The 22,369-nt window shown below is 33.4% G+C and overlaps 1 protein-coding gene across 13 annotated transcripts in view; it reads right to left on the bottom strand.

The window, feature by feature from the left end:
- Positions 1-22,369, bottom strand: part of GRIK2 (glutamate ionotropic receptor kainate type subunit 2) — a 723,627-nt gene that overhangs the window by 105,953 nt on the left and 595,305 nt on the right. For 11 of the 13 annotated variants that reach the window (XR_006263929.1, XM_043439138.1, XM_043439135.1 and 8 more), the window contains one exon: positions 19,663-19,880. Coding sequence is in view for 11 of the 13 variants with exons in the window: in XM_043439138.1 (XP_043295073.1) it covers positions 19,663-19,880 (218 nt within the window). In the remaining 2 variants the exon portion in view is untranslated. Of the gene's footprint in view, positions 1-17,531; positions 17,988-19,662; positions 19,881-22,369 lie in introns of those variants that run through there. The other 2 variants (XM_043439146.1, XM_043439142.1) reach the window with 2 other exon arrangements.

Genomic DNA, 22,369 nt, shown 5'->3' with positions numbered 1-22,369 from the left:
GGTGGGGAGTACTGACTACTAGCCTTTCTTTTCTCACCCTATCTTCTAACTTCTAATATCCATTCCAAATTAGATTCCACAGAGCATTTGTGAACCATTCTTATTTCTCTTACTTTTTATAAAAGAAGCACAAACTCATCTTCTTTATCTACATATAATTTTTTTTTATTCTCTGGAGAACCTTAACTGATACAGCTATTATAGCACATGCTATATTATATTGCACATTCAATATATATCTAATAGAATCTCTTTCTCTCTCTATATATATATATATGTATATTATAAAGCTATATTTTATTGAGCATTCAATATATATCAAATTGAATATCTCTCTATATATATACAGATACACACACACACACACACACACACACATATATATATATATATATAAAGTAATGCTCAAAATTCTCCATGCCAGGCTTCAAAAGTACATGAACTGAGAACTTCCATAAGTTCAAGTTGGATTCAGAAAAAGCAGAGGAACCAGAGATCAAATTGCCAACATCCACTGGATCATAGAAAAAGCAAGAGAGTTCCAGCAGAACATCTACTTCTGCTTTATTGACTATGCCAAAGCCTTTGACTGTGTGGATCACAACAAACTGGAAAATTCTTAGAAATGGAAATACTAGACCACCTAACCTGCCTCTTGAGAAATCTGTATGCAGGTCACGATGCAACAGTTAGAATTGGACATGGAACAACAGACTGGTTCCAAATAGCAAAAGGAGTACGTCAAGGCTGTATATTGTCACCCTGCTTATTTAACTTATATGCAGAGTACATCATGGGAAACATTGGGATGGAGGAAGCACAAGCTGGAATCAAGCTTGCTGGGAGAAATATCAATAACCTCAGATATGCAGATGATACCACCCTTATGGCAGAAAGTGAAGAGGAACTAAAAAGCCTCTTGATGATAGTGAAAGAGGAGAGTGAAAAGGTTGGCTTAAAGCTCAACATTCAGAAAACTAAGATCATGGCATCCAGTCCCATCACTTCATGACAAACAGATGGGGAAACAGTGGAAACAGTGGCTAACTTTATTTTTCTGGGCTCCAAAATCACTGCAGATGGTGACTGCAGCCATGAAATTAAAAGACACTCACTCCTTGGAAGGAAAGTTATGACCAACCTAGACAACATATTAAAAAGCAGAGACATTACTTTGCCAACAAAGGCCCATCTAATCAAAGCTATGGCTTTTCCAGTAGCCATGTATAGATGTGAGAGTTGGACTCTACTGAGCACTGAAGAATTGATGCTTTTGAACTGTGGTGTTGGAGAAGACTCTTGAGAGGCCCTTGGACTGCAAGGAGTTCCAACCAATCCATCCTAAACGAAATCAGTCCTGACTGTTCATTGGAAGGACTGATGCTGAAGCTGAAAGTCCAACACTTTGGCCACCTGATGTGAAGAGCTGACTCATTTGAAAAGACACTGATGCTGGGAAAGATTGAAGGCAAGAGGAGAAGGGGATGACTCAGGATGAAATGGTTGGATTGTATCACCGACTTGATGGACATGAGATTGAGTAAGCTCCAAAGTTGGTGATGGGCAGGGATGCCTGGCATGTTGCAGTCCATAGGGTCGTAAAGAGTTGGCCATGACTGAGTGACTGAAACTGAACTGAACTGATATATCTAATTGTGTCTTTAATATTTATCTTCTCTTCAAAATTACTAATCTCCAGGAGGGCAGGATATAACTCTCTTATTAATCAGTATCCCTAGAATCTAGCACATTTCCTAGCACACACTGTATATGCTTAAAAAACTTTTACTGAAATAAAGTATAAAGAATGTTCCACGTCTCTTTTATTTTAATTCTTTGTAATACTCTTTCACCAAAGAGTCACATATATTTTTAAAAATGCATTATGCAAAATTCTTTATACAAAGGCAAGTTTGATAAATTTCCCTAGACATAGGTAATCAAAGTTATAGTACAGAATCAATAACTAAAGATAACTTCCAGAATTTGACTTTGTATAATTTAAATATGGTATCTTAATGGCTAATTTAAGAAATACTTAATGATTCACATAATTTAATTTAGTGCATCTTAAAGTATATTTCTTCAAGCTCTAATATATTAAGTGACCAGATACCTTAGTTAGCTTAAATAGTATTGGAACAGATTGCACTATGGCATTTTAGGACTTCTCAGAGGACTTTTCTGGGGGTCCAGTGGTAAGACTCTGCCTGCCAATGCAGGGGTCATGGGTTCAATCCCTGGTCTGGTAAGATTCCACATACTGCAGAGCAACTAAGCCCATGTGCCACAAATACTGGGCCCATGTGCTTAGAGCCAGTGCTTCACGACAAGAGAAGCCACTGCAAGGAGAAGTCTGTGCACCTCAATTAGACTGTAGCCATCTCCCCGCCCACCGTTAACTACAGAAAGTCTATAAGTCTGTGCACAGCAATGAAGATCCAGTGCAGCCAAAAATAAATAAGGAAATAAAATAAAATAACTTCTAAGAGCCTTTGATATGTCAATATTTACTGTGACACTGCCCTGAGATGTGCTACACAATGCAGCATTTCTCACACTTGATCACGATAAAGTTTTTAGCTCACACCGTGTCCTAAGAAATGGTGTCCCAAAACTTTGCTTTAAGTAAAACTGATGATCTAAAAGCCACCTGGGAATGCTTTTATATACTCCAGTCTTATCACATTCTTAATTCTTTAAAAGCATTATCTAATGCAAATAATGTTACAATTGGAAAACATGATCAAATGAAATAAAAACTAGGAAACAGCTTGAGTTTTACAGAGTTTGAAAAATCCTGTTGATTGTAAATTGCCAAGAAAAGTCAACAAACACGTTTTTCCAGATAGAATTTTTCTGAATATAGATCTTTCATTACAAAAGGTCCCTAAATTGTTGGACTTTTAGATATTAGATTTGCAACTATAAGCATAAATGTATTTAAAAGTAGGTGTCTACTATTAAAGAGTTCTGGTTTTAAAATTAAGAATTCATAAGCATCACTTGAAGTATTTGCTAAAACTGAAAGCTTCTAAATCCAAAGATAGAGTTTCTGATTCAGTAAATTGGGGGAATGGCCCAGATTTTTATCTTTTTAATAAACTTATACTGGTGATTTTGCATCTTTTTTTTTGTGCCCTAAGAAGATTATAAACATAGAGGTTCTATTACAACTCTAATCTCTCTCTCCTCATTCTCACACCAAGAGTTTACTGTCCAAACCCTGCTGTTGCTATTTACCATAACTGTAATTTACATTTCACTTGGGCTTACATGAGATACATTTATTAAAATTACAATTGGAAAGACTATGTATTGGATTAAATGTATGCACTAAAACCAAATGTATCTTATGGGTGTAAGAAAAGAAATAATTCTATTAGAGAGTAAAACTTACATTATATTTTTGGAAATAATTATTTATGCCATTGAGGTGACCATATTCTCTAAAAAAGTTTTTAAACAATAACAATCATTTCAATACTACTCTTTGCTGTGTCTCCAATTAAGAAAGTTCATGACTTCTACCTTCAGAGGGTATTGATATGGTATTGATAGTATAAAATAGCATCTCTTAAACTTAAAAATGCACTATTCTGAAGAGTTTATAGAAATAAATAAGTGCTTACATAAAACTGAATATTCTTAAATACTCAGAAAATAATAAACAGAATATCTAATTCATGAATTGTGATAATCTCTAACAGATGCTTATTCATAGGTCATTTTCAATAAAAACCCAGATTAGATTGGTTTAATAATTATCCAAAGAAAAAGAGTTATATGCTTTTATGTAAATTGTCAATGTGATATAATATACAAGGACATAACCCACTGTTTTAAGATTTAGGTTTGATTTCTCAAGAAAAATATATTTAATATAAATTTATGAAGTTACTACCATGGTTTACTGATCAAATAAACTAAATTCATTCCTATATAAATGTTTAATATTATTAAAAATATACTTTTGAAAATAAATTGAATCATGACTCTCTCAAACTTTGTATATGAATAATTTTGTGTTTTGTAGTGTGTTTGACAACATTTCCAAGATATTTAGATAATTTAAACCTTAGATTAATAATACTGAGTTAGTTAATGGGTATTATTGAGTACACAAATAATTTCTAAGATAAAATAATGAAACATTTAACACTGAGTATAATAATGCTGTTGTTTAGTTGCTAAGTCATGTCCAACTCTTTTGTAACCCCATGGACTGTAGCCTGTCAGGCTCCTCTGTTCATAGGATTTTCCAGGCAAGAATACTGGAGTGGGTTGCCATTTCCTTCTCCAGAGGATCTTCCCCACCCAGGGATCACATCTCCTTCACTGGCAAGTGGCTTCCTTTCCACTGAGCCACCAGGGAAGCCCCATGAGTATATTAACTGAGCATTATTTTTTTTTTTCTGATATAAATGTAGCCACTCTAGGTTTCTTTTGCTACAAGAGATATTTAAAGTAACATTTAACATGTATGTACATATTGACATTTTGTTAATTGTTTACTGGTTGCTTTTATAGTTCCTACTTCTTTCTTTTTCTCTTGCTCAAGAGAAGACTGAATATATTAACCCCTCTCATACTCTTCAAAAAATGGAAGAAGAGGGGACTATTCCAATCTGATACATGCTATATCATGAATGAACCTTGGAAACATTATGCTAAGTGATAGAATCAGTCATAAAAGGCTGCATGTTATGATTTAACTTGTATGAAATGTTCAGAACAGGCAAATCTGCAGAGATAGAAATTAGATTTGTGATTACCAAGAGCTAAGGGAAGAGTAAATTAAAAAAAAGTAGGAAACGATTAACCAGTTAAGCTTGTTTCATATACTCCATACTGTGTAATTTGTTAAGCGCTGAGTTGACTGGGAAGAGCTAAGCAGCAATGGGTTTCAAATCAAAGAGGCACTCATCCTTAGTTAAGCTATTCAGGTTCAATCTTATTAGTGTAACTATTAAAGTGATTTTAAGTTCCATCTGAGGCCCTGGAGCATTCACATTGCCCTCATTATCTATATAATTCTGTTACCTTCAGGAGAAATATTGATCAAATTTGTATGAAATAGTTATGTATTGGACCCTAATAGAGAAATTTTATCCCTCTCCATTTTTTTTAACATAATTGGTTACTAAAACAAATTTTTCAGACTCTGATGCATATCTAAAGGCTCTAATATAAGATATGAGATGAAAATTTCTTTAACAAAAGGCCTTCAACAGAGCTTCATGAATAAGTTCTACAATGTACTTTGAATTCTTAACTCCTTAAAGAATAGACTCCTGGATATAGGCTTTGGGCTCATTAATACAAAATATTCAGACTGTAAAAGTGAACTGAGTCAGAAATTATCTATCCCAGACAGGCATATTTCATGGAAATAGATCAGTATTCCATGATTAAAAGGTATAAAAACTGATTACATAAGAATGAATGAACCAATGAAGAAAATTTAAACATGACTGTCCAGCATATTGTCAGTATTGTCTTTCTTTTTCCATTTTTGTGGCTATATAAGGAAATCCTTTCTCTTCCTTCAGTAGTTTCTCTAACATTTGATTTTTTTAGACTTTGCTTTCATAAATGGAAAATATTTAAATATTATCTGATCATGACTTATCCTCTGAAATTCCTAAACTCCTTTTAAGTCCTCTTTGTGTTAGTCACTCAGTCACGTCCAACTCTTTGTAACTCCATGGACTATATAGCTCACAAGGCTCCGCTGTCCATGGAATTTTCCAGCCAAGACTAATGCAGGGGGTTGCCATTTCCTATTTCAGGGGATCTGCCTGACCCAGAGATTGAACCCATGTCTCTTGTGTCTCCTGCATTGGCAGGCAGATTCTTTACCACTGCATCACCTGGGAAGCCTCAAATTTGTCCATATGTATTTTTTAAACTAAAAAGATAATTTCATTATTTTTTGTTTAAAATAATAGTATATATTTCAATTTAAATACCAGAGGGATTATATAAGTCAGTGTAATTTATGCCAGCTGCATAAACTGTTCAAACAAATATATTACAATGTTACACCAGTACACACAAGAAATCATTTTGAACCGAGTCACTCCATTGCTGCTGACTGTATCACTGCTGTGTTAATGTGCAATAAAAATTGTACAGCTAAATCACATTCTGTACAGTACAACATCATGATACAAAGTTTAAAATAAAATATAATGTTGTATTTAATGGGGAAATGTCTTATACAGCCTCAGCTTCATTTTCTCAATTAAATTAAATGAAATAAAATTAAAAATTTTATTTCTCAGTTTCACTAGCCACATTTCAGGTGATCAACTGTCCTGCAATTTTATGAAAAGCCAAAATAAAAAAATCCCGGCCTATTTCTTAGCCTGAGGTAGTAAAACTTATTTGAAGAGTTTCATAGCAAACTACAGATACTGTCAAAAGTATTCTTAAATTCAAGAAAGGATCAAAGACAAAATACTCAAGTATTTCTCTAATGACTAGTAATAGTAACTCACTGTATCCTTATTTTCAAGAAATATCATTAGCAACGCATTAGGTCTGAGATTTGGAAAGAAACAAAACTCTGGTAAGGATGAGTTAGGGTGGAGTTAGTGAAAGTCAGGAAAGCCTGGCTTGCTGCAGTTCATGAGTTGCAGAGTTGGAAATGACTTAGTGACTGAACAATAAGGATGGAAGAGGCAGCTACTGTGTGTGGGTCTACTGGCAATGCAAAAAAAGAAAAAAAAGTAAGTAGGGTTTGGCTATCACTTTTACTTTCAATATACAATTAATTTTGCTCTTCTAACCACAAGAGTTTTACACTATGAATGGCATACATTACTGCATCAGTGTAGAAATAAAGGGAAGCAAAAATTTGCAATGGTTTGACCCCAAAGAGCAGCGCTGAAAGTGAAGCCTGGCAGACTTGATGCTTCCTCACCACCTGCTTCACTTAGACAAAGGCTTCATGAATTGATCTGAAGACTTTGGTTTGCATATTAGTTCTCAGACACCTTCAAATGCAGATAAAGTCTTTCTGTCTTTGGAAGATCACCCTTTACCTAAGGCTATTTATTTGGTTTCTTGAAAAGGAATGTTGCTGTTTTTTTTTATTTCTTTAATTATTCTTTTTTTTCCCCTGACAAATATAAATAGCTCTAGTGTTTTTCCTGGATTTCAAGGGGATCTATGTCAGATATTCAGCACCTTTAACATCATCATCGGAATTGTCACCAACAAATTTGTTTATGAGATCTTTCATAAAACATATCCCTAAGGGTTATAATATTCCAGGCAGGCCTAAAAATGGTTGCATTTAACCATGTTCATTTCTTAGTCATGGCCAACCATGCCATGACTTCATTCCATTTCGATAAAATGGATTCTGAATTTGCCCAGTGAAGTTCTAATTATTTGTTGGAGTCAGGCTGGGGCCCCTGCTGCAAGCGTGTCCTCAGCAACCTAGTATCAATGAGAAACTTAAGTCCAACCCACATGCATTCAACATTAACTCTTTGTGAGAGAGGCACAGGCATACAAGCGATCTTTCTGATTCATAGAGATGGAAAGGCTGGATAAACTACAGCTAATAGACAAAGAAAAATGTTTCTATGATCAGTCCTCTAAATGTTTACTAATATAATTTAACTGAATAAGGTTAACGACTATTTCTACTACATGTCTTTTTTTCCTCTTTCATCTGAAGATAAGATTATATTAGGAGGCTTAAACAGATAATTTTAATATCATCTCTCTACTGATATTACTTTAAGGTTTGTTAAAAAAAATTATTAAATTTAAATATCTTAAAGCATTGAATTTCTAAAATTTTAATGAAATGAACATTAAAAATGAACATCCCCAATCTCTTAAATATTTAAGTTAAAAATGATTTTTCTGCAGTATATGTGTATTTATATATGAACATACTTCACAATTATGCAATGACTAAATTGGATGGTTTGGTAATTAACAAAAGACCATTTGTTTTAAACTCTGCCTCAAAAAAATTATTTCTATACCTATCATAATCTTATTCTCATAATCTTATTCTACTAAATATTAAAGTGTATTCCTGAAAAGAGCACCATTACCTGTACTCAGTAAAAATAGAAGAATTTGTATAGCTGTATTAATGCTAAAAGTCTTTAATACTGAAATAAGAGGAAAGCCAAGGAGATCAAAGTATATCTATAGAAAAAATGCTGGAGGTTATTGTGACAGGATATTAAGAATTGTCTTTGGAGGTTGGACTTGGGACATTTTCCCCTTCTTTTCCCAAAATTCTTATGAGTCATATACATTATTTTCATAAACAAAAAGAAATTTGCTTAAAAATACAATGGCTAAAATTTATAGAGAACAGTTAAAAATGGAAGTTTTTCCCCTATATAAGCATAAATTCTGAACATGAATTTTTTGTCAAAGCAAATCTCACATTAATTAAAAAGACCATTATTTAAACTATTAATATAAACCATTAATTAAAAAACTATATGCAAGTTATGGGTGGAACTAGATTCATGATTAGTTTTATTTTTTTCAGCAGTACAAGAGCTGAAATAATAATCCAGAAGATTATCTTTAAATAATTATTTGAAAATAATCTACAATCAAGATTAAATTATTAATCAAACAAAAATGCAATGAAGTGCCAGATCCTAGCATTAACTATAGGTACGTTGGGTATATTTCCAGGAATTCAAGCATTATATTGGGGGAAATCATTTCGCCAGCTACAGAGTTTAATAATTCAACTATTAAATTCCATACAATAAGAATTGTAATAAGCACATAATGGGAGTTTGTCACATGTTCAGGTCTCTAAGTCTACGAGACCCAAATTTACACCCCTAGTTTTACCTCTAAGAACACAGAAACCTGGAGAGACTGGCGAAATAATCCCAAATGGGAGACAGATGTAGGATTTCATGCCACAATCTAGACTATGCACTTAATCATTATGTTAAAATGCATTATAGTAACTCAACAATTCTTATACACTATTAATGCTGTTTTCTGTTTCTTTGGTCTGTACTTAATTGTTTTTGTAGCAAATTAAAATGAGGTACAAACTCACAGAGTTCTGAAAACAGCCAAGGGACCTACAGAGCAAACTAATTTATGGTGTAGCCTCTAATTAGCTGTAATTACAATATTTAATAAATGAAACACCTACTTTTAGAGATAATCAAATCTTTTCACTATACTCCACTAGTGCTATGGTGTATACAATAGGCTAATAACAATCAAAAGCGTTATTCAAATGCTGTCAGGAAATATAAAAGTACAATTTATTGCCAACCCTGTAACATTTTTCTACCAAAACAGATTTCATATGGAAACTGGGTATAAGAAAAATAAATTATGTAATCATCCATAATTTAACTCCAGTTAAGGTGGCATATTTTATCCTTAAATAACTTATTCATTCAAGCATGTTTGCACATATACACATACATTCACTCATCTGAAATGTTCTTTATTTATTACTATTAAAGAATTTCTCTGAATACTTGAGGCCAATAAGGGTGCTCATCAGTAAGCATTAGATATTTAAACAATTGTAGACACTGCCAGGATCATTAATATTACAGAAAGAAAAATGAGTTAAGACTAAAACATTTACTAGTAATGTTTAATCCAGTTATATTTTTAAAAGAATATTTTTAGGACACTATTATTCAGCTTGCAGTTACCAATGCCTATTAACAAGTTCTGAAGTTTATTTTGTCCTTTTTTCCAATCTATGTGTGGGTTAGGCAGAAGGATATAAAAAACTAGGAATGAGTTATGAATTCTTTACTTTTTGTGAATATGCATGATGATTGAGTATCAGATCACTGAGTGTCAGAAGGACTCATAACCATACATTATGTTTGCTTCCAAAGGGGAATAACCATTGGCAGCAGCAGTAATAGTAAACTTCATTTTACTTTATGATATAATGAAAGGACTAACTTAACAATCATGTGATGTCTTAAATCAGCTCTTAATATCAAAGAACAAAGTGATATTACTGTTATTCAGACTTTGGGAAAGGAATAAGGCAAATGAACAAAAGAAAATTCAGCTGACCAAAAATTCTAATAGTATAAATTCCATTTGCAAGGAAAGAACAGCTTCTCTCCAAAGAGACATAACAGTGCATGCAAAATCAAGAACATTAACTACCAGAGATATTCTGGATTTAGTAGAGGTTTCAGCATTGTCACTCTGTAATTAACAGACAATCCAGAGGAATAGAATGTCTTTTATGATATTTTAAAGTTGGATGCCCCCCCAAAAAAAGCCCATAAAAAAGTAAGCATGATTAATAGATCTTAGCCCCAATGCCAATAAATATAATATGCTAAAAAATTTACATAACAGAGAGTCTGGATTTTTTGTTCACACATTTGCTTTCAAATCATTCTTGTATATGGCTATGTATGTAGATGAAATCATCACTTTATTGTTTAAGAAATAAAACATGATGGGTTTTTTATATTTATCGCAGCCTAGTTTTCGTGTGTCCAAAAATGCATCTTTCTTGAACTTCCTTCAAATTTTTGCCTAACCAGTGGCTATAAACTCACAGTGACAACTATTATCCATTATCCAGCACTTGACATGTCAGCTCAACATCACTATATTAACTGATTTTCAAGTTTTCTCATTCCCTAGGGGGCCCTCTCTCCTAAGATTGATGAGGTACAAGGCAGTGTTTGAGCTGCCATCCTGACTTCACAAACAGCAGGAGTGGTCCCTGCACAGAGCAAAGAAGGGAAGGCAAAGGAGAGAGAGAACCACAACTGTCCTGGAAGAACAGGAGCTCCACATACTTACTTTCCAAAGCAATTAAAGCATTGTTTCTCAAACCTTACACTTCAGTGGAACACATGGCTTCTTTCTTTCATTTAAGTGCTGCAAGTCTTCACTGGTACATATTGAAACCGTAACAATTAGAGACTAAACTTTTGTCTCTCAGATATTTCACAGACGCTAGAATAAAAGTGGCTGCTCCTTCCAAGTTTAAATACATTGAAACTCTAATCACTTATAATTCCCAGAATGGTGTTATCGCTTACTTTTTAACTACTGAATTCACTCTGGCAGAGCTTGGGTAATAAAAACCATCATATTCTAATTTTCAGACAGCTTGATAGAACCACTCTTCTTAGTATAGATAAAGTGTAATGGAGCACTTTCTTTCCCATAGGAAAGTCTTTGACTCATATGCTCTGATGCCAGCTAGCCTTCACATCTGCTGTTTCACCATTGATAGCTGTAACTTGGCATGCTAAACTAGTGTCTGATGAAGCAGCTTTCCTCAAAGGCACCATTTTATTTCTTGCAATGGGAACATAGTAAAATGGTGTTGGTTTTCTGTAGGCCTTATGCAAATCCCTGTAATAAACATAGGATCAGGCCTCACATACAATAAACTGTGTGTTAGATGAGGATGGGGGAAGGAGACAACCTCTTTGGGTAAAAATCACTCCCTTATTCTGCCAATAAATTAAATGCATCATAAAGACTTGGTTTAAATATTTCAAACTTGACTAATTAATATCAAAGCCATACTAGACACTGAAAAGAATACAAAAACACTTCAAAAATACCAACTGTATAGTATTAAATAAAATATTAGCATTTAAATTAATGTTAACAGTGATCCATTACCCACAATCAATATCTTGATATCATTAATAGAGAAAAAAATAATTTTGGAGAGTCAGAGAGATAACATGGCTACAAAAATCTGTGTTGAGTTGTTTTTTTTTTTTTCCCTAGAAAAAAGTATCTGATGAAGAACACATTAACATGAAGAAATGAACATTTCAGTAATAGTATTAATCACTAATCTAAACTGATTACTCAGATACGCTGGTCTTCAATCACACAAAACTTGTGAATTTTGTTTCACTCTTCTAAGCTTGTAGAAAAAAATTCAAAGTAAACTAAATTATCTCCAAAGTTGAATACACGACACAAACAAAAAATTCACAATTAAGTCTCTATTTAGTCTGAATAACCACAGAGTAATTGCCAGGTAGTAACTTGCAAGCAAGTTATCAAGAATAGATTTTGGCCAAGCTTTAAACTATCTGGTTTTCCCATTTCCCAAGATAGAGCAGAATGTCAGGTTTGAGAAGCATTTTGGTTCAGTTTAGATCTGCAGGGGGATACTGAAAAATTACAGAGTGACACAAAGGAAGACTTCAATTTTAATTATGTAATAATTTATTCCCATCCATTAAGGTAGGTACATTCTTTTTTCCACAAGGAAAGGAGTGAGTGGCTCACCTCATATTACAGAATTGTACAATAAGCTCAGGCAAGAAAACTGCATGAGCCCAAATTTCAAATGATTCAGGCTGGAAAGTTCCTCTGGGGGAGGGCCTGGCAACCCACTCCAGTTTTCTTGCCTGGAGAATCCCGTGCACAATGGAGCCCCGTGGGCTACAGTCCATAGCGTCACACAGAGTTGGACATAACTGAGCAACTTAGCAGGCACACACATAGTGTGAAGTATTTCATCTCTTCTTAATCTCCTCCCCATTAGGAAAACAGAAAAGTCACATGTATTAACACAATCCTTTCAAGACTCTAGCATGCCCTGTTATAGGTCTCTTCTTTAATTGCCCCTCCATCCCCGCCTTGAGAGAAGAAACTGCAATAAAGGCTTATAACGGAAAGGTGAGTATATTCACTGCTCAGTTCCCATAAAACACATGCTTTCTCAACTTTTTAGGTACACAAACAAAAATCAGGATTTACCCCACCATATTTCTTTGGGCAGGGAGAAAGTTCTAACCTTCTTCATCCTGCTATAAGACAGTTCCTAGGCACACCTATCAAGAGACTCTGGGAATGGTGTAAAAAGTGAAGATGTAATTACACTATTTATTCTCAGCAAACCTGTTGAAAAAGGCTTTAAACAGAATTCAAGTAAATAATACAAAAGAAGTAAGAATGTGGTCAGCAGAATTATCATTTCATGCCTTTGTCTGATATTTTGTAGTGTCTGAGTTGCAGAAGAGAAAAATGCCCACTGTAATATGAAAGAAGTAGAAGTGGATGCAATTAGTTAATAACTGTTATTACCAATAAACAAGGGGCTATTTAAATATAAAATTAACTCTTTCTGCACATTAGAATCACCAGTGGAGGTTATAAAAAAGATGCCCAGGATCCTGCCTCAAGAAAGTTTTATCACTTGGCTTGGAGAGAAGTGCTCTTTGAAAGCTCCCCAAGTGATTCTAATGTTCTAACATGCAGATAGGTTGAGACTAACGATGTACATGAATGGATATTTCAAAGATGTTTATAACTTAGTGGATGGTATATCCAATAGGACAAAATAGTGACTCTATCTTTGTAAAAGAAAAATTGATATGAAAACCAAGACTATTATTCATCAGTGATATGATTGTCACAGACAAGACCATGTTTCCATATGCTATGCATGCTATTTAGTTCTATAGTTTGCCATATTTTCTAGGACTTCAGTAGATAAAAAAATAGCCCCATGGTTTAAAGTAGTGCTTTAACTGGGGATTCTAATAAAGTAGTCAGTATGACTAACTTTACTGAGCTATGGTCTAGAACAGGGGTCCCCAAACTCCGGGATCTAATGTCTGATGATCTGATGTAGAGTTGATATAATAATAGTAGAATTAAAGTGTACAGTAAATATAATGTGCTTGAATCATCCTGAAAATATCCCGACACCCCAGTCTGTGGAAAAATTGTCTTCTGTGAAACTGGTCTCTGGTGTCAAAAAAAGTTGGGGACTGCTGGTCTAAAATTTTTGATGCATACATAGGGAGGCATACTCTATCAATGAATCAAAAAATTTAATCAAAAATTTTGATGCCAATATAACTATATTCATTAATATTTTACTTTTAAATTATTTTATAGTTATGGAGAAAATATTTCCCATGTGAGACAGAAAAATAACATTTGAGACCTTTTTTCTAATTTATTGAGGAGAAAGGGGGGTATCATTACTAAGCATAAATTGATTCCAAGTAAGTTAAATTAACTGTGAACAAAGCTGTATGCTGGTTAGTGACACCTAAACAAAGTGGGCAACTCTTAGATTGAGCAAATATTTAAGAAATAATCCCTGTACTTACTAAAGTACTATATGAATTTTCCAATTATTATATTTTCAAAGAATCCTTTCTGGGTAATGATAGAAATTATTAGAATATATTAAATAGTAAATCTGGTACACAATGAAAATCATACTCAATTTCTATCCATGTGCAAATAATTATTGAACCTTTTTTTTGTGATCACCATGCTTAACTAAGAATTTGCCATATAAAATACAAAGTTATTTAAAGAATAAGTTCTGGAGATATAATGTGAAGCATATGATTATAGTCAACAATACTGCATTATAAACTTCCAAGTTGCTAAGAAACTAGATCTTGATTGTTCTAACCACAAAAAGGAAATGATAATTATGATGTCACTGAGACATTGTCTAATGCTATAGTGGTAACCATACTGCAATACATATGTCTCTCAAATCAATACATTTTTCATCATAAACTTACACAATGCTGCATGTTGATTATATAAAAATTAAACATAAAATAAATTAAAAACTAATTTTAAATATCTTTGCCATGTTCAAAAACTATTCTAGGTCAATTTCCTGAATATGCAAAATGGAAATTCCCAAGTATTTTACCATCAATTTAAGAGGAAAATAAACATTTATTTCAGAAAACACTTTTCCATCTGAAAAATAACTATAGATGCCATGTTAAGAATTTACTTTTCTAATGTATAAACCTCTTTATAGTAAATATATTATAATTCCATTAGCACCACTATTATCAATGAAAATAACAGAATTTATGTTTTGCAGAAATTAAGATCTATGAATAGTATGTTTCTAAATCCATTTATTAACTGCATGCAGTAAACTGTCAACTTTTTACATTCTACCCCTTGACTCAGAAATTACTTATGTTCTTTTGGCATTTAAGAAGCAAAAATCAGTCAAGCTTTCAGAAAATCATTACAAGCATGCCAAACAAGCAATTCAGCCTTAAGAACCTATACTGTCACCCTGGCATAATTTAATTTTAGAAGACCATTGAACTGATAAGCTCAGAATAAGTAGCAGACTATACAGAACATGCTATAGTTGTATCTGCCCCAATGGTTTAAGGCAAATGTTTTAGAAACTTAATATGATCAAACAGTTGAGGTCATGTGGGTCAGCCCAAATGACTAATGCATTTAGCTCTTTTGAGTAATGATGGTTATGCCGTGATGTCTTTGGCTATTACTTTTATTGTCGGTACTATGAGTTCCTTGGTTATTGGTTTCATAATTAATAAGTCACTTAACCTCTCCATGGCCCAGTTTCCTCATCTGTTAAATGAGCATAATGATAATTGCTTCCTACCTTCCTAGGGGTTGCTGGCAAGATTAATGAGTTGGCATTTAGAATGTACTTTGAGTTCTTCTAAAGAGGGAAACTATGCATAAAGGAAAATGAAACAAAATAATACCTTCTTTGCTACTAAGTAACAAAAGATAAAACTACCCTCCCCAGGTGTATTAATTCACTTGCTTGCCTTCCTAAATCTGAACCTTCATACACTCCTGAATAAATTGATATTTTAACCCAAGGTTAAAATGAAAATACTACAGAGGGCTACATATTTTGAAGAAACCTTTACAACTCGCTAGAGAATAGAAAAAATTTCAAAGTAAACACAGCTAAAATCCTTTATCACAGGTGTCGCATCAATGAATGCAATATTCATTGTTCCAAAAGATAACTGTACAGAATTTGGTTAAAAAAAAGTGAGTTGCTGCCTTAAAGGAAACCTAACTATGTAACACTGATAGTAGATGGATGGAGTGAAGAATTAAGCTCAGGTTTCTCTGATTCCAGTTTTCTTCTCTCTTAACTATTCTAAATTGTAGGCTATAGGTTCAGAAGTATTAAGTGTTTACATTAGATATCTGATACTACTTAAATGTCCTTTCAACATGCGGCAGAATTTCTTTAATAACTATAAAAGCAGACACATATTTCCTGTGATATCTTTAGGAAAGACAGACTATATTAATATATGTAACAAAACCAGAGATTTCAGGCAGACCAAACCCAGAGAGAAAATTTGTAGAAATTGAAAAACCTGAGTCACGAGTTGCACAGAAGCAAGGTGGTTTCAGCATCATTTTGTAAAACACATGATTCACTTTGAAAATATAGGGATTCTCAAAAGAGACCATAATACCTACAGGCTATGGCTGAGTTATTTTTGAGTTGATAATCTACATGCATTCATTCTCCTAATCTTTATACTCCAAGGAGAAAAGAATGTGCTAGTTGCTTGGTAACATTCTGTATTGTGTTGGGGCGAGGTTTCAGTTTGGCTGCACCAAGTTCCTAGATTCAGAGAAAAATGTTTTAACTCCTAGTTTATTGTTTTTCAATAAGATCCCTGGGCCCTCACCTATTTCATTATCTAAATATGACTATGAACATATTGGTGATATCATATAGCTCTCTATTGTTTTACATGAGATTACAATGAAGAACCATCGTCTGCTCAATTTTGAGTTATTTTCCCAGTCATTGCTTTACATTTATCCCTGGAGAGAGTGTGTGGTGTGTAATGGATATAGGGGAGATGAATGAAATCTTCTTGACAACAGTATACATGTAAGGTCAATGAACAAAGTCAAGCATGTTCTTTGGAAAAAGAATTATTCCGTGTTGTAGAATGACTGTGTAACTCTGTTTTTGCAATACTGAAGACTCACCCCTCCTTTAAGCCCGGATATCTTGAGCCAGCTCTTGCTTGTAGTAATACAACTTTACTATTCTTTAAAATAATTTTTGGAACTGAGCAGTTGCAGAACAATTAGCTAACAGCGGGGTCTTATTCAATTAGTAAAAACAGGATGGAAATTCCTTTAGAAAGTCAATGCCTTAAGGGTGCTTCCTAGAGTGTTTGTATGCATTGCTGTTAATTAAGAAATAAAATAGTGGTATCAGATGTAAATTGACTACACACAATAGTCTCTGATTCATTGTAGAATTTCAAAATGAGTGTGCAATTGCTTCAATTCCAGATTGGTAGGGATTTTTTGTTTTAATTCATACTAATAGCTGATATAGAAAGTGAAGTGTTCATCTCTCAGTCATGTCCCACTCTTTGGGACCCCATGGACTGTATCCGCCAGGCTCTTCTATCCATGGAGTTCTCCTGGCAAGAATATTGAGTGGGTTGCCATTCCCTTTTCCAGGGGATCTTTCCAACCCAGGGATCGAACCCAGGTCTCTGGCATTGCAGGCATATTCTTTACCATCTGAGTACCAGGAAAGGAGCTTTCATACAAAAAAAAATTTCATACCAATAGCTGGTATAAGCATATAGTTTAACAAGCCAAAATATGCAGCTGAAATTAGTATCATTTAGGGATACACTAAAATAACTAAAGAAAAAAATCAACGTTTACTGAATACTGTATCCTTTCAAATTTTAATGCCTTTTCAAGTTTCAAGAGTAAGATGTCAGCATGTGATAAAACTAACAACATAATTGTCACCTTAGTGATTATCACTGTGTGGTTTTTATTGTGACTATCGCACATTCCCAAAGGCTTCAATTTTACAGAAAGAAAGTCTGTGCTGCTAGAAACAGAAAGTTGTTTCACATCAATTTTCTCTGGGTGCTAGAGGCACTCCCATGTGTGAGAAAGGAAAACTAGAGATGAAAGACTAAGAAGAAAAGTGAGCAGCAAAGAAAAGTGAAGTTAGGTAAAATGACACTGCAAGAGAGCAACTGAACTAAAACAACAACAATAGCAACAAAAAGCATAGCAGAAGACTAGAAAGATTGTAAAGAAAAGAAAGGGAGAAATAAGCTCAAAGATGGGGAAAAGGTGAAAATTTTCAAACAGTGAGTTTTCCAGAGGTGTACCTTGCTATAATACACAAGAGCTTTGAAACAGGGTATGTGAGTAATCTGGAAAATAAAAGCAAAATTTGAAGTATTTGTGAGGCTAAAATAATTACTTCTAGTATCAGACCACTTGCATTAGTATTTTATATGCATTATTGCACAAACTCAACTTCAAAAGTCCATTTAATACTATGATAATTTAAATGCATCACATATTCACTCTCTGCAAAGTTACTGACACTGATGATATACATTTATAATTGTCAACAGCTAGTCTCTTTTTTTCATTAAAAAAAGGTTTTTTTTAAATAAGAAAAACAATCTCTATTAAAATTTAATACTCAGTTGGGAAAAATGATCAGTTGCAATTAATATAATCAAATAGCACCATATTATCTCAATGACTTGCTCATACTTGATTATTCAATAAATTTGATTAAATGATAATAATTTTCCAATTAAATGTAAAATATGCATCCAAACTTTAGGCTAGCCAATAAAAATATTCTCTTTGAAAGCAATTTAATTTTAAGAATTACGTGGATTTGACTAAAACATTCAATCGATCTCATTCTTTAGGCATTTGGTGATCTCCAGAACCCCCCAAAAAGCTGATTTAATTTGGTAAGAATTTTTACAAAGAAAATTATATAATTATTTGGCAAGTTAAGTCATATAAAATCCTGTTATATGATCACTGATCCCGTCTCCAACAAACTGTGTCTTAACAGTGAGAATTAGATATTATTTGCTCTAGAATACTCAATGTGTAGCACAATTTCTGGTACTTGGTAGGTGCTTACTGGAGGTTCGTTGAAATAGTTTTTATAGTCTGAGTCAATTATTTTTTACAGAGAAAAACAATCTACCACTTCTGCCCACTTGAACTGCCAATTGCATTTGTGTGAACAATGAAGGAAAATACCAAGGCTTAAAAATTTGCTAAACTGCAACAATATAAAAATTCTCAGTAAAACAGAAAATAAATTAAGACATGATACTGAGTCCCTAAAGTGGAATCTCCTCATTGGCTCTACTCTGACCCAATGAGATCAGTGGAAGTAAGGAGACAATCTGAATATTAAGAAGGAGGACAAGATGCTATGCGCCTGGAGTTTGGTGCCACCATAATTTCCATTTAAATGTTTAACAGACGTCCCCACTGGAAACCACTGCATGCCAATGGGGTAGCCCAGTTTGAGATTCTGAGCCTTCCAGAATTTTAGATGGATGATTGTCCAGTGAATAGGAAACTGTTTGTGCTTATTTTCCTTGTTTTTCTGTAGGCTCTCAACAAGTAAAACCTGTTCCATCTTAACAGAAAGAAATGCCTGTATGGAAAACATTCTTGCATGTAATCATTTTATTCTTCTGGAAGATCCACACCTTGTAGAGTCTGACTCTCCCACTATTCAATTTTCAGTAGATATATTACTTTATCTATTTACATTCAATGACAAAACCTTGGTGGGGAAAATAATGTTACCTCTGAACAGATTTTCCTTCAAACAAAGATGAAATACGTATAAAGCAACAACTCCTTGCCATTTGGCAAGTATTAAAATGATCTGCCTTGATGACCATATATTTAGTTGAATATGTCTCCATCCCATGAGAGATATGCTATTGATTATTCTCTACAAATAACAATGTTCCTATGCTTTTACATTCATTAACAAGAAAAGGTTTGTATTCTGTCATTTTAATACGTAAATTTTAGATAACCAGTAGGACTTACCTTGAAAAAAGTCATGGTTGCACCATCCTCTACTGCTCCATACTCTATCTTGGTTTGTTTAGCTAAATCATCAGCAGAGTCAATAGGGGATTCCATGCGTTCCACTGTCAGAAAGGCGGCTAAGTTAGCAGTATACGAAGAAATGATGATAAGTGTGAAAAACCACCAAATGCCTCCCACTATCCTGGTGGAGAGCGCTTTGGGCATGAGCTCAGAACCTAACAAAGATTGGGGGGAAAGGTGAGACGAATACAGAGAACTTGATCAGCAGTCAGGTACTTTTGGTCACAGTGGAAGAATGGAATCACTGTGTGATAAAAGCTTAAATCATAGATTTACATATCACTTTAGTAAGCAAGGAACAACCATTGGGAGAGCAGAGGCTAATTTCAGGTAGCATGTCTCTTAGGACATCTGTGTTTACATATAGTGACAGGAGATTGGAGCTCTACCTGAGACAGTATAAAATAAGAATCACATATTCATGACCTAAACCTTTATAAAAATAGCATTAGAATCGAGAAATATCTCTCCTGTTTATAAACTACTTTTATAGATTTTCATATTCTTGTTAAGTAGGTTTTAGAAGAAATGACTTAATGTACATTTTGATCCATTTCTTAACAAGCTTTATTTATGTGAAGTTTCATTACTCATGTGCATGAAGCTCAAAAATCTTGTCCATACTGCCATTTTAAAAAGTAATGTATGAAAATAATTTCAGTTATCCACATTTTTTGAGCCAGGGGGCTTCAGTCCAGTGTTTATTTTAAAATAGGTAGTAAGCTATTTTTTTATGCATGAACAAATGTCTCCTGTCACTATAGTTAGCTTCAGTGAGGGAAATCAGAATAAGAATAAATAAATTGGCATGAATTTATTTTTACACACATATACAAATTTCATAGTAATAGTACAATACGTGGCTGGAGTTGCCTGCTCATGGTATTAATAAGAGAATGAGATCTGATCATTACATTTTGCTTTTGATTATTATTAATTTTAATTAATTTAGATTATACATTAAAATTCTAACACTTTTTAAATTTTCTTTTAGTTTTACCATGTTATTTACAGCCTTAATATGTAATTGTATAAATATCAGCATGTATAACTTTTTTAATAAGAAAATTATACAAAATTTATGTATATATATTACTATTTACCCTTCATCATTTTGAACCTATAATCAAGAAAGCATTGTCTACAAGTAAATTAATTTTAATAAGGTTTGAGTAAAATGGAATGAAGCAAAGATGGACTCCATGTTTTATATATTTTTAAATATAATAACGAATACAGTAAGATAACATATCTCTTTATGCATTAAACATACAACAAATTATTCATGCTACCATTGAAAAGAAGTAGTATCATGACTTGGTTCTAGCAAAACAGCCCATCTTATACTGCAGTTCATCTTACCCTTCCAATTGCAAACAAACAAACAACATTTTAGAAAGCAGACAGACTTGGACATGACAGCCAACTCCAGCTCCAGACTCTTGCCTACCACTCTGTAAGAAAAACAAAACAAAATAAAACAGAAAAGTACCTTTCTGATGGAGTTGCTCCTAGGCCCTGTCAGACACACACTTGGACACCGAAACACTAAAATATTCCCACCATGGTCAGCAGCTTTGGCTACCCAGTCTACCATTTCTTTTCTTTTCTTTTTTTTTTTTTGAACAACAACACCAATAAAGTCAACCAAGACTGGGAAAGAAAAGAACAGTGGAGACATTCGACAAAAATGGCCCAATTACCACAAGTTCATATCTTACCCAAGGACTTAAAGTGAATAGCTCCTAGGCTTGGGAATCAGAGCCTGGTTAGGGGCTGACTGTCATGTACTCAAGGTAACGTCATGTCCAGCACTATATCCCACTAATTCCTGGGGAGCTAGGCATCAGCCAGAATAGTATGGGTTCCTCTTTCATGTATCCGCCAGCAGTGAAGTAGTTATGTGGCAAAGCAAATGTACATTTGAATTTTTCATTGCTTGGATTGCTTGTCATCATTTTAGAGATATTAGATATAATTTTATTTCTAATTGCTAGATTTTATAAATATCAAGTTCATCTCACCAGTATTGAAATTCAAAAATATCCAAATATTTCATAAATTATACATAAAAATAATATCCTATCTTTCAAAGTGGTAGGAAAAATAATTTAAAAAACTTTACTATGGTTAGATCTTTACGATGAGAATAATTTGTTCCAGGCTATCAAGGTGAGTTATTAGCAGGTTACTAGCAATGTTCCTGGGTAAATCACATAATCCAGTGCTACTTAGAAGAGATGCCTGTCTCATTTGATGTATTTTTATTCACTTTTATATTTTAAAAGAACTCCAATATTATTTTCCAACTGTAAATAAATCTAAGGGGGGAAAAAGCCACTGGACCCAAAATGTACAAAAGGGCAAATACAGTTATTGATTATTCATTTTATTTAGAAAGAGATGCCACAAGGTAATTAGTTTATATAAGAGTTCTCTGAACTTTCAAGTTTCAGATTTAAATACCTATAAGTCTATATATCTGGATGTTCATATTTTTAAAAGCAAAAATTATCTCATTAGTAGGATTGCTTGCAACATGAACTTAAGTTAATTTTTTCCTTTTAATATGTAAATATTTACTTTTAGTTTAGGAAGTAGTTTATAAATGAAACAGAAATAATGGATTTATGCATAATATTAA

The sequence above is a fragment of the Cervus canadensis genome, chromosome 20 (assembly GCF_019320065.1).
Source record: "Cervus canadensis isolate Bull #8, Minnesota chromosome 20, ASM1932006v1, whole genome shotgun sequence".
Classification (NCBI taxonomy): Eukaryota; Metazoa; Chordata; class Mammalia; order Artiodactyla; family Cervidae; genus Cervus; species Cervus canadensis.
Note: the sequence above shows the minus strand (reverse complement) of the source record. Positions and strands in the feature narration are given on the sequence as shown.